This window comes from Malaclemys terrapin, chromosome 5, assembly GCF_027887155.1.
Source record: "Malaclemys terrapin pileata isolate rMalTer1 chromosome 5, rMalTer1.hap1, whole genome shotgun sequence".
Lineage (NCBI taxonomy): Eukaryota > Metazoa > Chordata > Testudines > Emydidae > Malaclemys > Malaclemys terrapin.
This window is the reverse complement of record NC_071509.1, coordinates 20740929-20756454: the sequence shown is the minus strand read 5'-3', so window position 1 is coordinate 20756454 and position 15526 is coordinate 20740929. Positions and strand designations below refer to the sequence as shown.

The 15526-nt window shown below is 39.8% G+C and overlaps 1 protein-coding gene across 2 annotated transcripts in view; it reads left to right on the top strand.

The window, feature by feature from the left end:
* Nucleotides 1-15526, top strand: part of NOP14 (NOP14 nucleolar protein) — a 42547-nt gene that overhangs the window by 2060 nt on the left and 24961 nt on the right. For both annotated transcript variants that reach the window (XR_008445035.1, XM_054029325.1), the window contains exons 2-7: nucleotides 3474-3608; nucleotides 5128-5269; nucleotides 7386-7531; nucleotides 9271-9408; nucleotides 13871-13993; nucleotides 15338-15469. Coding sequence is in view for 1 of the 2 variants with exons in the window: in XM_054029325.1 (XP_053885300.1) it covers nucleotides 3474-3608; nucleotides 5128-5269; nucleotides 7386-7531; nucleotides 9271-9408; nucleotides 13871-13993; nucleotides 15338-15469 (816 nt within the window). In the remaining variant the exon portion in view is untranslated. The remainder of the gene's footprint in view (nucleotides 1-3473; nucleotides 3609-5127; nucleotides 5270-7385; nucleotides 7532-9270; nucleotides 9409-13870; nucleotides 13994-15337; nucleotides 15470-15526) is intronic.

The window sequence follows — 15526 nt, the reverse complement described above, 5'->3', positions numbered from 1 at the left end:
AACTCAGAATGTCTCAGTGAGTTCTGTATGTCCCACACCCTGAGAGCAGCTCTACTGTTAGTGACTGTCCCTGCTGTTGATATCAAGGTCAGAGCTCTGTCTTCAGGATGTAGTGACTTATTAATCACTGAAAACTACAGCCATGTTAGTTGAATGGTGAAAATACATAAGCCTTCATTTCCTTTCACGTTGCTAAGGCTCATAGTCAACATATAAGAAGTGTAGGAAATCTAACATAAATGCTCCCAAACTGCATCATAAGTGATTCAGGCTTACTGTCCAAGAAAGGTAATATTGTAGCTTGCTGGACTTACAGATGAGGGTATGTCTGTGCTACTGGGCTACAGCTGCAGTTATGCCAGTGTAGTGTAGACACTACAGTGACAGGAGGGGGTTTTCCATTGCTATGGTAAATCCACCTTCTCAAGAGACAGTAGCTAGGTTGATGGAAGAATTCTTTCATCAACCTAGCTGCATCTACAGTGGGGATTAGGTCAACCTAACTGATGCATGAGGCATTAAATTTTTTACAGCCCTGAGCAATGTGTGTAGGTTGACCTAAATCTTAGGTATAGACCAGCTTCAGACAAGATTCAAACTTCCCCAGATGGTCTATACCAATGTTTCTCAGCGACCGGTGCATGGCAGCCTCCTTGCCAGGCCTCAGATTTCCCTGACGCAGTTTAGGAAGGCAGCAAGCCAGTCCCCGGTATCAAAAAGGTTGAGAAACACTGGTTTATATCGCAGTAGGAGTTTAGGCCCCAAGCTGTCAAATGTTAACGTCATTAATATTTTATAGTCTCTTTGATTTCAATGTAAGGATGTGCTTAAGTCTTTGCACTATGGAGCCTTAGACATTTTTTACTTTATGGAAAACACAGTTATCTGAGAAGACCAAGAGGAATAAGCCTGGATTACAAAGGACCTGTACCCAACGTGAACATTGATTTAAATAAATAAATAAATAAAATACTACTTTAAAGTTTCCCATCATTGGAAAGGAAATAGTTAGGCAAGTGTTGAGATAAGACTTCTGCTTTTCTTTTAAACTCTGTGTTATCTTATCTATCAAACTACCCTTACCCAATTTGTTTATTTCATCTGTCAGGTGCATCCTCTACTCTCTGTATCCTAAATTGTGAAGGGGGGGGAAGGGACTATCGTCTTTGTTACTTCTTTGTATAATGCCTGTTCCTTGATTAGGATTCCTTGATGCTACTGTAATATATAAATAATAGGCCACAGACAGCAAAATCAGAGTGGTTACTCTGACTTGACACCAAGTCCATAGCCAAAAGCACCACCACATTAGAGAGCATCTTGACTACATACATAATATATGTCTGGGAGCCCAGTAATCTTATGCATCCCTTACTGAAGGCACCAAAAGTACTTCACAATCTGCAAGTACAGCATGAGTGATGTAAATACAGTACTGGATTGTATTAAATCTGTGTTAAATAAATTTATTTTCCTTCACTTTCCTGCTATGTATATACCAGGGGTAGCCAAACTGCAGCTCATGAGCCACATGTGGCTCTTTTACAGTTAAAGTGTGGCTCGCGGAGCCTGTATTCCCTCCCCCATTCTCCACCTAGCAGACTGGGGGAGCTCAGGGCTTCTGCCCTACAGTGGGGGGTGATGGGGCTTGTGGCTTCTTCTGCCCAACAAGGATGGGGGTGGTCTCAGGGCTTCAGTCCCGTAGGAGACGCCTGCCGGAGCTTGGGGCTTCAGCTGGAACAGTGCTGAAGCCCCAGCAGGTGCACCCCAGCTCTTGAACTTCTTCTGAAGATTGTTGTATGCATCTCAAAGGGTCAGTAAGTTTGGCCACCCCGGTATATACCATCCATCAGCAAACAGAATTTAGAGATTTCCTTCAAAAGAAAAACAAATCTATCTGAGAGATACTAGAGCACAGGGGAAACTGTTGTTTAATTTGTCATCGTGTATACTTTGAAAACCCTTGAGAAGCCCTGTATGAGATAAAGTTACTGTAAATAAAGGTAATCAATGAAAGGGTCTGCGTAATACGTGTCAAGATGGAGAAGTGGTTTTTTTTGTTTTTGTTTTTCCCTAAAAATATTACAAAGAGAAACTGTATCTTGTTAAAAATTCCTTGAAAATTATATACATGGACATAAAATAAACGGATGGAAAAGGAAAAAAAGAACTACAGTGTCTCATATGAAGTAAGACTTCCATTATTTAGTAATCCTGACATCTGCAGATTCTGCATCTGTGACATGGGTGTAAAAGGCTACAGCTAGAAACTTCAGCTATTTTGCTGTCCACAGTAGTTTGAGAGTTCACAATAATAATAATAATTAATAATAAACAATAGTATTTCTCCCCAGGAATCAGCTAAACATTTTTTTAATGTTTTATATTGCCGCTGACCTTTTTGAACCTAATATTGGAGATAGTCAGCTTGCTGAAAATGTATGGGTTGTGACAGGGGTAGGCAACCTATGGCACGCGTGCCAGGGGCGGTACGCGAGCTGATTTTCAGTGGCACTCTCACTGCCGGGGTCCTGGCCACCGATCTGGGGGGTCTCTGCATTTTAATTTAATTTTAGATGAAGCTTCTTAAACATTTTAAAAACATTATTTACTTTACATACAAAAATAGTTTAGTTACATATTATAGACTTACAGAAAGAGACCGTCTAAAAACGTTAAAATATATTACTGGCACGCAAAACCTTAAATTAGAGTGAATAAATGAAGACTCGGCACACCACTTCTGAAAGGTTGCCGACCCCTGGGTTGTGATATTGCAATGTGAGAGCAAGAGATGGTAAATTAGTTTCCCGCCTGCTTTAATATTGGCTCAGGTTTTACGAAACTTTAAAATGGTTAATACTGGAAAACTAAATGTCTTGTTTAGTAAGCTCTTGAGGGTTTTTTCCCTTCAAGAAAAAAGTCAAATCAGGTCCTAATATAAGATACTGTATTAACAGCACTAGAAAGAGGTGTAGCTCTCTATTTATCTGCAAAACAGATACAATATAGACATCCCCACACTGGCCTGCCAAATTTCCCTACTCTGACCTGCCAAATATACCTCACTGCTGACCTACAGGGTCTGCTTTCAGGGTGAAATGGGTAGCTCAGTATCTATACCTATTTGATTACTGACCTCTCCTCTGAGGCTGCCAACAATGGTTTCAGCTAGTACTCTGTTTGAGGTTTTATATAGATAGATTCTTTCTTGTACACAAGGAGCTGGACTGAGATGACAATTCTTCATTGGCATTGTTTATAGTTGTTTTAGGAGTATAATAAAGTATACTAATCATTGAATGAAATAAGGGTAAAAAAAATAAATTTACGGTATTGATTAGAATTGGTCTTTTTATATTCAACAGTAGTGTTGTCATATTCAGTGTGTGTATGTGTTTTAATAAATTAGACCTTAATTCATTGGCTTCAGGTGTGCTTTTGTTAAGTTAATGCATTGTTCTGTTTTTCAGCGTACACAAACTTTGCTGAAAGAATACAAAGAACGGGAAAAGTCCAATGTATTTAAAGATAAGCGTTTTGGTGAATATAATACCAAAATAAGCCCAGAGGAGAAGATGATGAAGAGGTTCGCTTTGGAACGACAGGTAAAGTATAGGAATGAAAAAAATAATTTAAAAAAAATAGATGTAGAAATTTTTAATTTGCCAAATAAAGCTTTCTGTAAATAATACATTGCTTGGCCCCTAAGGATTCTACCAAAACCTATAACATGGCAACCATACCTAACTTTCATTGTTTTACTCCCACACATTCTGTTTTCTGAAAGTCTTTCTGCATCTTTTATTCAATCTAAATGAATTCCAGAATTAGAGATCATTAAAAATATATATATAGAAAATTTCAGAATTTTTGGTGGAAATAAGAAAACCAAAACATTTTGGCCAAACACTGAAATAGTTTGGTTGTCGGGGATTTGAGGATTTTTATGAAAAATCAAAATTTTCTATGTAAAGGAGACATTTTTGATGGAAAAAAATGTTTTGTCAAAAATCAATTTTTCTATTGAAAAGTTTTTGCCCAGAAAATCTTTGACCAGCCCAATCCAAAATAAAGATTTTAAAACTGAATTATTTTAACATTTACAAAATTGTGATTTTGGGGGTTAAACTAGACAGAATCCAATTTCATTCCCACAAATCCAATTTCATTCCCACAAAATGTAAATCCTTTAACTGTCATTAAACACTATTTCATGTTCTTACCGATACTCCTGAAAAAGGCCATTTCCCTTGATGGCCCATGAAGCTCATTTTAGGGTCTTACCACTCTAAGACAGTGATTCCCAAACTTTTTACCTCGTTCTCCCCCCTTACCCTCGCCAGGAGTGGGGCCGTGGCTCCGGGAGGGGAGGATATGAAGAGAGGGCTATGGGGCTAAGGCTGGGGCCAGAGCTGAGGGCGGGGCTGGCAGCAGAGCCAAGGCCGGCAGCCGGGGCCAGGAGCAAAGCTCGGTGGTGCTCCCTCCCCACCCCCTGTGGGGGCTGGCCCAGGCCGGAGTCGCACCCCCAAACATTACTCGGTGCCCCCTAGGGGGGCGCACCCCATAGTTTGGGGACCTCTGCTCTAAGAAATGGAATCGGTTTTGAATACTACTTCCATCTACATCATGTTTGGACTCCTGAGTTAAGCAGCATGATTGCATGTGCAGAAAATTCTAGGAATAAGATTAAGTTATTGGGAAGGTTAACTAATTTTTTAGTGGTTATTAAGCTTGCAACATTTTATTTAAAAAAAACTTTTTTTTTTTTTTTTTTTTTTACTTTTTACATACACAAAATCTAGGCTTGCTTGTTTAGTAATTTTACCAGTCATTTTTGAACTAATAAAAATGCCCTTCCCCAGAATACTGTGCCTGATTCACCACTTACTTACTCACAACACTGGTTTAATTCTGTAGTTTTTACAATGGATTTAATGGAGAGTAAAAACTGTTGTGAGACGCTCACCATTTCTCGCTTTAATGTATCTGAATGAAATTGTAGGCTTGTTAATGCTGTTAAAATAACAGAGAAGTGAAATAGAGCTCTCATGTGCTCTCTCTTAACTGGTATTAATCTGAAAAATGTCTCATTACTAAATTGGTTGGTTTGATTATTTTTCACAGCAAAATCATGAAAAGAAAAGTATCTATAATCTCAATGAAGATGACGAATTGACCCATTATGGCCAATCTTTAGCAGATATTGAAAAACTTAATGATGTTATTGATAGCGACAGTGATACTGAAGAAAGAGGAATATTGTCAGGTAAGAAAAATCAAACTGATTCCTTAATACATTTTTATCCAATGTAATTTTCATTGTTAATATAGGTGTGTGAATTGTTGTGTACCCTGCTTTCATTGAAAAAATAACGTAAAGAAAATGTTCAGATTTAAATCTCTGTTCTCTTTAGTCTGATAGAAAGTGGTGATTAGAACTGGATACGTGCCAATATCATGTTGTAATTTTTAACCATTTGCGATTTTAAGAAATATGTATAATATTTCATCACATCATAATTGATTTTTTTCAAATATGGATTATCGTTAAAGTAAGTGCATTCAGACTTAAAATTAACTCTGGTTTAAAATCAACTATTTAGAGATGCCAGGATGCTTGCAAGTATGGTACATTATATGTGGCACCAATAGGAACACCTGTAGTTGAAGCTGCTTGATACATTCCATTATAAGATCCTATTTTCAGTTACTTTATAACTTTACCATACTTCAACTATATGGGCTGAAATTTTCCATGGGGGGTGGGTGGGGGGGGGTGTGTGTGTGTGTGTGTGTATATATATATATACACACACACACACGTTTTTTGTTTTGTTTTTGGGGAGGGGGAAATTTCAGCACAAACGGGGCAGCCATTTCTCAGAACAAGTTAAGGGAAAAATGCATTTTTTTTGTTCATGTTAAAACAACTTAAATTTTTTTGTGTTTTACATTTCTTTGGACCAGATCATGAACCTTCTACTTACAATAGTGAGCAGTTACTCATGCAAATAGTCTCATTGAAGTCAGTGGGATTTCTTGTGTCAATAAGTGCTCACTAATGTGAATAAGGGGTTTGCAGTCTGGCCATTTGGGTATAGCTGTTCATAGGACTGATTTTTATCTTTTCTGTTTGGCAAATCTGGAGCTAGTTTCTGCAACCCTTAGTCATGTGAGTAATGTATATTTATGCAAGTATCTCCCTTGACTTGGAGAGGTCTACATATATAAATAAATATTGCTCACTGAATAAAGGTTGTTTGCATGATGTTTGGGTAGATAGGTAAAAGCCAACCTGGCTGCTTTTTGTTTACTTCCTTTAGTTATCTACGTCTTTAATGTCAATAGAAATGTGCACACCTCTTACAATTGTTTGTGAATGTTCTGCTAATGAGTTAAGTGGTAGGAGTTCATGCACTGTAAGCCCTATTGGACTACTGCACTTGAGCAAAGAAAATTGCAGGATCATGGCCTTAGTTATGTTAAAACAGTAGCTGATTTCTTTTTAACTTGATGAAAGATAGCTTTAAAGAAAAAATAGATATTTAATTCTGTAGCCCATTAGATTATAAACACTTTACATAAAATCTGTTTTAAACAGGTTTTCAGGTTATTTTGTTTTGGGGTACTCGTTGAATAAAAGCACTGAACACACAAATTGTGTCTTACATGAAAGTTAGGACAGTGAACACAAGCAAAAAAATCAATTATTGAGGCTAACATATTATCCTAGGTTCCTCTCATGAGGCATATGTCCTTGTGATGTCTGAAGCTCTGGTCCTGCAAATCCTTCTGCATGTTTGTAGTCCAGTGGAATTACTCATGTTCTTAAAATTAATTGTTTCTAAATATCTGTGGGATCAGGGCCTAAATTTATGTGCTCTTATAAATTAAACACAGTCAATGTTTGGGGATTAAAGCACATTCTATTCCTGGCATAGACCTTTTCTGGAATGTTGGTCAAGTCACTTGACTTCTCCGTGCTCCATCTGTAAAATAGGAATAATAATGCTTATCTTCACATTAGTGTTGTAAGGCTTAATTAATATATTAAAGTGCTTTTGAGGCCATCAGATAAAAAGTGCTATATTGCTGTCTTAAATCAAAAAGTACCTTTTGCCTGTGTGTATTTGAAAGGAAATTTAACAAAGTTTGGAAATCCAAGGTCATAGTGGGAATCCTTTTCTGAAAAGTCTTATCTTAACTTAGGCCAAACATCAATCTTTATCTGCAGAAATGGGGTTTAAACCTTGGTTAACTTTATTCTTTCATGGAATCCATCAGTTGCTCCTGTGCCTTAATAATCGGGAAATAGCACCCCAACAGTTTAAGGAGAGCATAAATCTACAGATTCATTAATCCTTTCAATTCTCTTTTTTCAGCTGAGCTAACTGCTGCTCACTTTGGAGGGGGTGGAGGTCTCCTTCGTAGGAAAGCACTCACTGGGGAACAAGATGAAGAGGAGGAAAAACCTAAATCTCGCAAGGAGCTCATTGAAGAGCTGATTGCCAAATCCAAACAAGAGAAGGTGAGTTTTTATAGCCTTTGAATAAAAAAATCTGGACTGACAACATTAAGTACCACATCATTTTCCATGTGAAAACTTATAGAAGGCAGAAAACATTCAATAAAGCCCATTATCAGCTTTAGGACATGGAAACCACCAAATCCTCTCTCTTCACAGGAGAAAAAATATTGGTGGCACAGTAAACAGGGGGGATATGGCTTTCTAAATACAGAGCCAAAAAATCATATACCTGACGCTGTTTACCTTGGGAAAACTGTATAAAGTGTCTGCCTCTCTGTAGGTTCCCAAACCCTCCACCTATGAAGTCTGTTAGCATGGTTAACTTGTTTTCCATGCTCTGCCCTGGAGTGACCCATTGCAGGTTTGTGCTACTGCTTCTGTTTAATGCTGCAAAATAGGAGTTGATATGAACTAATTTTTTATTACATATTTGGTTTTGACTACATATGGACCTCATTTGCTCTTGATGCTGCAGGTGACTTCCTTTATTTCTGGGGGAATTCTGTGCCAATGCGCATGCGCAGAATTATGTCCCCTGCAGATTTCTTTGCTTCCCTGCAGAAAAATGACTTTCTGACTGGGAAGCAAAGGTAAGCCACAAGAGCGGTCATGCAACCCTTCTCAGCAGTATGTTTCGGGTGCCCGGGGCATCCAGCAGAGGGGTAAATCACTGTGGGGCATGGGGTGGGACTGGGGACTGAGGAAGACCCTACCCTGCACCAGGCTCACCTGCTAGTCTTGGCTGGGCTAGGGAGGAGAGGACTTCCTCTTCCCCTGCACAGCATCCGGGGACATGTCAGACCTACCCCCAGATTTCTACTCTGGCTGTAGGAAGCTCTGCAAACTCTCTTTTCCCCTGTTCCTCCCCTGCGCTTCCTGCTCCCATTGCTCTTCAGCTGCAGGGAGATCACTGTATAGGGAGCTGCTCCTCCATCCACCCAACCCCCATGCATCCAGACCCCCTCATACTCAAACCCTTCCGCCGAGTCTCACCCCACACCCAGAACCCCCCCCCCATGAACCTCACTCCCCCTGCATCTGGACCACCCTGGCTAGCCACCCACACCTGGATCCACACCCTACCAAGCCCCAGCCAGCTGCACCTGGATCCCCACGCCACTGAGCCCTACTCCCCCAGCATCTGGATCCCCCCACCAGAGCCCTCTGCCGAGCTCTACCTTCCCACACTCAGGACCCCCCCCGCTGAACTTCAACCACCTTCACTTGGACCCCCCTGCAGAGTCCAATTACCATTGCACCCAGAAACCCTCCATCAAGCCTCTGTGAATCCAGATTGCCCCATATAGAACCCTCTCAACCCACACCTGGATACCCCCACACTAAGCCCCTCCGCACTTGGATCCTGCCTTACTGAGCCTGCTTGCCCACACCTGGTGCACCTGGCATGGAGGGGCAGGGCCCTGGGGTGTTTCTGGGGCAGGCCCTGTTCTTGCGCTGTGTCAGGGTTGGGTGCAGCCTCATCGCTGAGTCCATGGCCCGGAGGGGAGCTGAACAGTGATCTCTCACCTCTGTGCAGCCAGTGGCCTGTGCTCCCCAATGCCGTGCTGGAGCCTCCACATATATTTGACAAATAAAAATTCTGTGCACAATATTTTAAAATTCTGCACATTTTAATTATTTTGGTGCAGAATGCCCTCAGGAGTATTCTTTCTTCAGTTATATACATTACTGGCCAGTTGAACAATAATTATGTTGTATGCATATTTTTATCTTTCTAGAGAGAGAGACAGACTCAGAGAGAGAATGCCTTGGAACTCACAGAAAAACTTGATACTGACTGGAAAGAAATCCAAACCCTTCTCTCTCACAAAACCCCCAAGTCAGAGAGGAAAGATAAAGAAGAGGAGAAACCCAAGGTAAGGTTTTGGCTATATAGCTTTGTTTTCTTACAACTGATTTGACTTCATTACTGGAACCAAAGTAGTGATTGCGAGTTGATCACTAGTTATTTATAGCTGATCATTTCTAATTCAAATATTAAAAATAAATGCCCTGTGTTTTAGTTAAATTGAAAGAATTTTACAGTCTTTGAGGGAGTTTCATGTCAGAATTGTGAGGTTGGAAGGATCTTAAGAGATAGTAATTTTAGAGAAATAAAAGGATTCATACTAAGTATTTTAAGACTTATACTCCCAGTAAGTCCATCATAATTATGGCTTCCCTTTGTTTTTTCATTAGCTGTTGAATTTGAGAGAGATTCCTTATTGGATAAAAATGTGAACAATATTCTGGTTTATTTTTAAGACAAACATTTTCCTGACGAGTTAGCATTTTTTCATAGATTCTAGGACTGGAAGGAACCTCGAGAGGTCATCGAGTCCAGTCCCCTGCCCGCGTGGCAGGACCAAATACTGTGTAGACTATCCCTGATAGACATTTATCTAACCTACTCTTAAATATCTCCAGAGATGGAGATTCCACAACCTCCCTAGGCAATTTATTCCAGTGTTTAACCACCCTGACAGTTAGGAACCTCCCTTGCTGCAGTTTAAGCCCATTGCTTCTTGTTCTATCCTTGGAGGCTAAGGTGAACAAGTTTTCTCCCTCCTCCTTATGACACCCTTTTAGATATCTGAAAACTGCTATCATGTCCCCTCTCAGCCTTCTCTTTTCCAAACTAAACAAACCCAATTCTTTCAGCCTTCCTTCATGGGTCATGTTCTCAAGACCTTTAATCATTCTTGTTGCTCTTCTCTGGACCCTCTCCAATTTCTCCACAGCTTTCTTGAAATGCGGTGTCCAGAACTGGACACAATACTCCAGGTGAGGCCTAACCAAAGCAGAGTAGAGCGGAAGAATGACTTCTCGTGTCTTGCTCACAACACACGTGTTAATACATCCCAGAATCATGTTTGCTTTTTTTGCAACAGCATCACACTGTTGACTCATATTTAGCTTGTGGTCCACTATAACCCCTAGATCCCTTTCTGCCGTACTCCTTCCTAGACAGTCTCTTCCCATTCTGTATGTGTGAAACTGATTGTTCCTTCCTAAGTGGAGCACTTTGCATTTGTCTTTGTTAAACTTCACCCTGTTTACCTCAGACCATTTCTCCAATTTGTCCAGATCATTTTGAATTATGACCCTGTCCTCCAAAGCAGTTGCAATCCCTCCCAGTTTGGGATCATCTGCAAACTTAATAAGCGTACTTTCTATGCCAATATCTAAGTCGTTAATGAAGATATTGAACAGAGCCGGTCCCAAAACAGACCCCTGCGGAACCCCACTTGTTATGCCTTTCCAGCAGGATTGGGAACCATTAATAACAACTCTGTGAGTACGGTTATCCAGCCAGTTATGCACCCACCTTATAGTAGCCCCATCTAAATTGTATTTGCCTAGTTTATCGATAAAAATATCATGCGAGACCGTGTCAAATGCCTTACTAAAGTCTAGGTATACCACATCCACAGCTTCTCCCTTATCCACAAGACTCGTTATTCTATCAAGGAAAGCTATCAGATTGGTTTGACACGATTTGTTCTTTACAAATCCATGCTGGCTATTCCCCATCACCTTACAACCTTCCAAGTGTTTGCAGATGATTTCCTTAATTACTTGCTCCATTATCTTCCCTGGCACAGAAGTTAAACTAATTGGTCTGTAGTTTCCTGGGTTGTTTTTATTTCCCTTTTTATAGATGGGCACTATATTTGCCCTTTTCCAGTCTTCTGGAATCTCTCCCGTGATTTTCCAAAGATAATAGCTAGAGGCTCCGATACCTCCTCTATTAGCTCCTTGAGTATTCTAGGATGCATTTCATCAGCCCCTGGTGACTTGCAGACATCTAACTTTTCTAAGTGATTTTTAACTTGTTCTTTTTTTATTTTATCTGCTAAACCTACCCTTTCCCATTAGCATTCACTAGGTTAGGCATTCCTTCAGACTTCTCGGTGAAGACCGAAACGAAGAAGTCATTAAGCATCTCTGCCATTTCCAAGTTTCCTGTTACTGTTTCTCCCTCTTCACTGAGCAGTGGGCCTACCCTGTCTTTGTTCTTCCTCTTGCTTCTAATGTATTGATAAAGTTTTCTTGTTTCCCTTTATTCCCGTAGCTAGTTTGAGCTCATTTTGTGCCTTTGCCTTTCTAATCTTGCCCCTGCATTCCTGTGTTGTCTATATTCATCCTTTGTAATCTGTCCTAGTTTCCATTTTTTATATGACTCCTTTTTATTTTTTAGATCATGCAAGATCTCGTGGTTAAGCCAACGTGGTCTTTTGCCATATTTTCTATCTTTCCGAACCAGCGGAATAGCTTGCTTTTGGGCCCTTAATAGTGTCCCTTTGAAAAACTGCCAACTCTCCTCAGTTGTTTTTCCCCTCAGTCTTGATTCCCATGGGACCTTACCTATCAGCTCTCTGAGCTTACCAAAATCCACCTTCCTGAAATCCATTGTCTCTATTTTGCTGTACTCCCTTCTACCCTTCCTTAGAATTTCAAATTCTGATTTCATGATCACTTTCACCCAAGCTGCCTTCTACTTTCAAATTCTCAACGAGTTTCTCCCTATTTGTTAAAATCAAGTCTAGAACAGCTTCCCTCCTAGTAGCTTTTTCAACCTTCTGAAATAAAAAGTTGTCTGCAATGCAGTCCAAGAATTTGTTGGATAGTCTGTGCCCCGCTGTGTTATTTTCCCAACATATATTTGGATAGTTGAAGTCCCCCATCACTACCAAATCTTGGGCTTTGGATGATTTTGTTAGTTGTTTAAAAAAAGCCTCATCCACCTCTTCCACCTGGTTAGGTGGCCTGTAGTAGATGCCTAGCATGACATCACCCTTGTTTTTTACCCCTTTTAGCCTAACCCAGAGACTCTCGGCACTTCCGTCTCCTATGTCCATCTCTACCTCAGTCCAAGTGTGTACATTTTTAATATATAAGGCAACACCTCCTCCCTTTTTTCCCTGTCTATCCTTCCTGAGCAAGCTGTACCCCTCTACACCAACATTCCAATCGTGTATTATCCCACCAAGTTTCAGTGATGCCAACAATGTCATAGTTTATGTTTATTTATTAGCACTTCCAGTTCTTCCTGCTTATTCCCCATACTTCTCGCATTTGTATATAGGCATCTAACATACTGGTTTGATCTTGCCTTCCAGTTTTGTCCTGACCCTCCTTTCTCTCTGCCAATATAGCCCACACTCCTTCTTGTTTCCGACCCATCTCCCAGGTCTCCATGTTCCCCACTTACCTGTGGGCTTTGCTCACCTGTCCCCGTCGAACCTAGTTTAAAGCCCTCCTCACTAGGTTAGCCAGTCTGTGTCCAAATAGGGCCTTTTCCCTTCTCGAAAGGTGAACGCCATCTCTGCCTAGCAGTCCTTCCTCAAATAGCATCCCATGGTCGAAAAGGATTTGCTTGAAAAGGATATTGGCTGACTTTGTAAATGCCTTTGAAATGTCTTTTGTACACAAATTCTCTTAACTTAGCAATAGCTTTCTGTGGCAGTAACTTCACTTCTGCTTCACCTGGCCTATGAAATCTCGCTTGAGACTTAAACAAAAAAGGGTGGAAATACTAGTGATTTGGCTAGATTCATTGTGAAAGTGAATCCAGAAATTCCAACAGATAGACAAATCTATTATGCCATGAATAACTGATCAGGTTTTTTGTTAGGGATAGGCATAATGGGTGTTACATTGAGATGTGAGACCCCTATGGATTTTGTTTTGAGATCTGTTGAATACAGAGAAAATGAGAATCAGTGATATTCTGTTGCATTCGTATGCAGTTTGGGAGATACTTCATAATCTGGTTTAGTAGAAGAGGAAAATTTTGTCAGATTTCTATCTCTAATTTTTTTAGACAAGTGGTATGGTCTAGTAGATTAAAAGTGTGATTGGGAACTAGGAATTTCTGAATTCCACTTTCATCTCTACCACTGATTTTGCAGTGTGGCTTTGGGCATGTTGATTAACTGTACCTCAGTTCCCTATCCGTAAAAAGAGGATAATGCCTTCATAACAGAGATGTAACTCATGTTTTGTACAGTGCTTTGAAGATATAAAATGCTATGCAAGTTATAATTTTATTATTAAATATCTTGTCTGTATTTTTGAAGGGATATATTTTCTTATGACTTCATATGTACAAATGTATGTATGTTTTGTAGAATGAGAATTTTCCTGGAGGGGGAAGTCTTCATGAATTTCAATTTCCACCCATTAGTCTTTCCCTTGACCTTGTATTGTGTTGGCCTTCCTTCCCGCCTTCTCCAGAGCCAATCATAGTCATTCCTGAACGAGCCAGAGGGCTTCCTGTGGAGGAGCACAGAAAAGTAATATATTTATTAATTATGAAATTGTGTATTTCTTTAGCCTGATGAGTATGATATGATTGTTCGAGAACTTGGGTTTGAGATGAAGGCGCAGCCCTCTGACAGGATGAAAACTGAGGAAGAGTTGGCGAAAGAGGAGCAAGAAAGACTACAGAAATTAGAGGTACCAGAGTGTTTCAGATTGTGTTGTAGCCCTCCAACTGGTAGTGACCTCTTAAGTTTTTTGACATTGCTTAACCTCAGTTTGAAAGCAGTCATACTAAAAATTGCAGGAGACGAATCTGAGAATAAGTCCCCTGTCCTATTCTAGTGGCACTATTTTCATCACTACTCTGATTTTGTGATTTACCCTTTTTTTTCTATGGATTTTTAATTTGACCATTAAAAAAATGTGCTGAATACTTGACTTGTGAGATTACATAGCAAGAGAACTTTTGCTATGTAAGAATTTTTTTTTTTTCCCCAGTTAAAAACAAGTAGCACGTTGGCTATGTTTTATATATCATTCAGACCTAAGATGTGCTTGAACTTTTATCAGCTGAGCCGGTTTGGTGCACAGGAGCTGAATTAACGTCTGGGCAAATCCTGCACTGCTTCTCTCCTGTAGCCCTAAAGGGCCCCCTGGCAATTGCGCTAACGTGATTCTAAAGGGGTAGGATTTGCCTGGGAAGGTTTGTATGTTCCCTACACAATACGGAGCTCAGTGCTCCCTGTGCATCAGTGCACAAAGAATGGGTCTAGGTAGGGCCAAAAGCCTTCTGGTAAATTGATCTTCCCCACATAGAAGGGTCAAATTAGAACTGCAGGGCTACCTCAGCATCAAGCCTTCTATAGTGACCACAGAGGTGCAAAATAACTACTCATCAAAGTGCGGAGGAAGGATTTTTTCCCCCTTTTTCCATGCTGTACATCTCTCTAGTGCCTAGTCCAACTAATTGCTGGGCAAGAGCGAAATGCCCCACAATAAGTAATGGTTCAGTTACAGCCTGATGAGTAAGTTGACAGATTCCCATAGAGTTAAAATTCTTTTCAAAGCCTTATATTTTGTTCAAACCCATTTTCAATATAGGAAATATACATGCACATTGCAGAACCATAAAACTCTAAAGAAGCTACTACTTTCTGGTAAATAATATGTTTACCAAAATATGTATTTAAGATTATATGTATATAAATAAATAATTCATTACCAAAGATACACAAGGCTTTTGATAAATGATATATTTCATATCTTCTAAATAAGATTTAAAATATATACAGTCAGACTAATTTACCAGTCCCACCCACCAAAACAAAGAAAATCAAGAGTTCAGGCTAATATGTTATCATGTCTCTGCTTTTTATTGTTCCTTCCTCCCTCTGCTAGGTGAATAATGCTAGTTAATAATTTATTTTCTCTTTGATTTTCTTTTCTTAATTATCTGTATTTTCTCCAAAATTTTCATACAAAGTAATTTAGGTCATTTGTACTATATTGTCCCTTTCCTGAATTTATTTTAAATCACAGGCTGACAGACTGCGTCGAATGCATGGAAAAGATGAACAGGAGAACAAAAAGAAACCCAAGCATATGTCAGCTGATGATTTAGCAGATGGCTTCATCCTGGATAAAGATGACAGACGTTTACTTTCTTATAAGGTAAGAATTTGATTGTTTTATAGTGACTTTCAAAGTCACTGAAATGAATTGAAAATC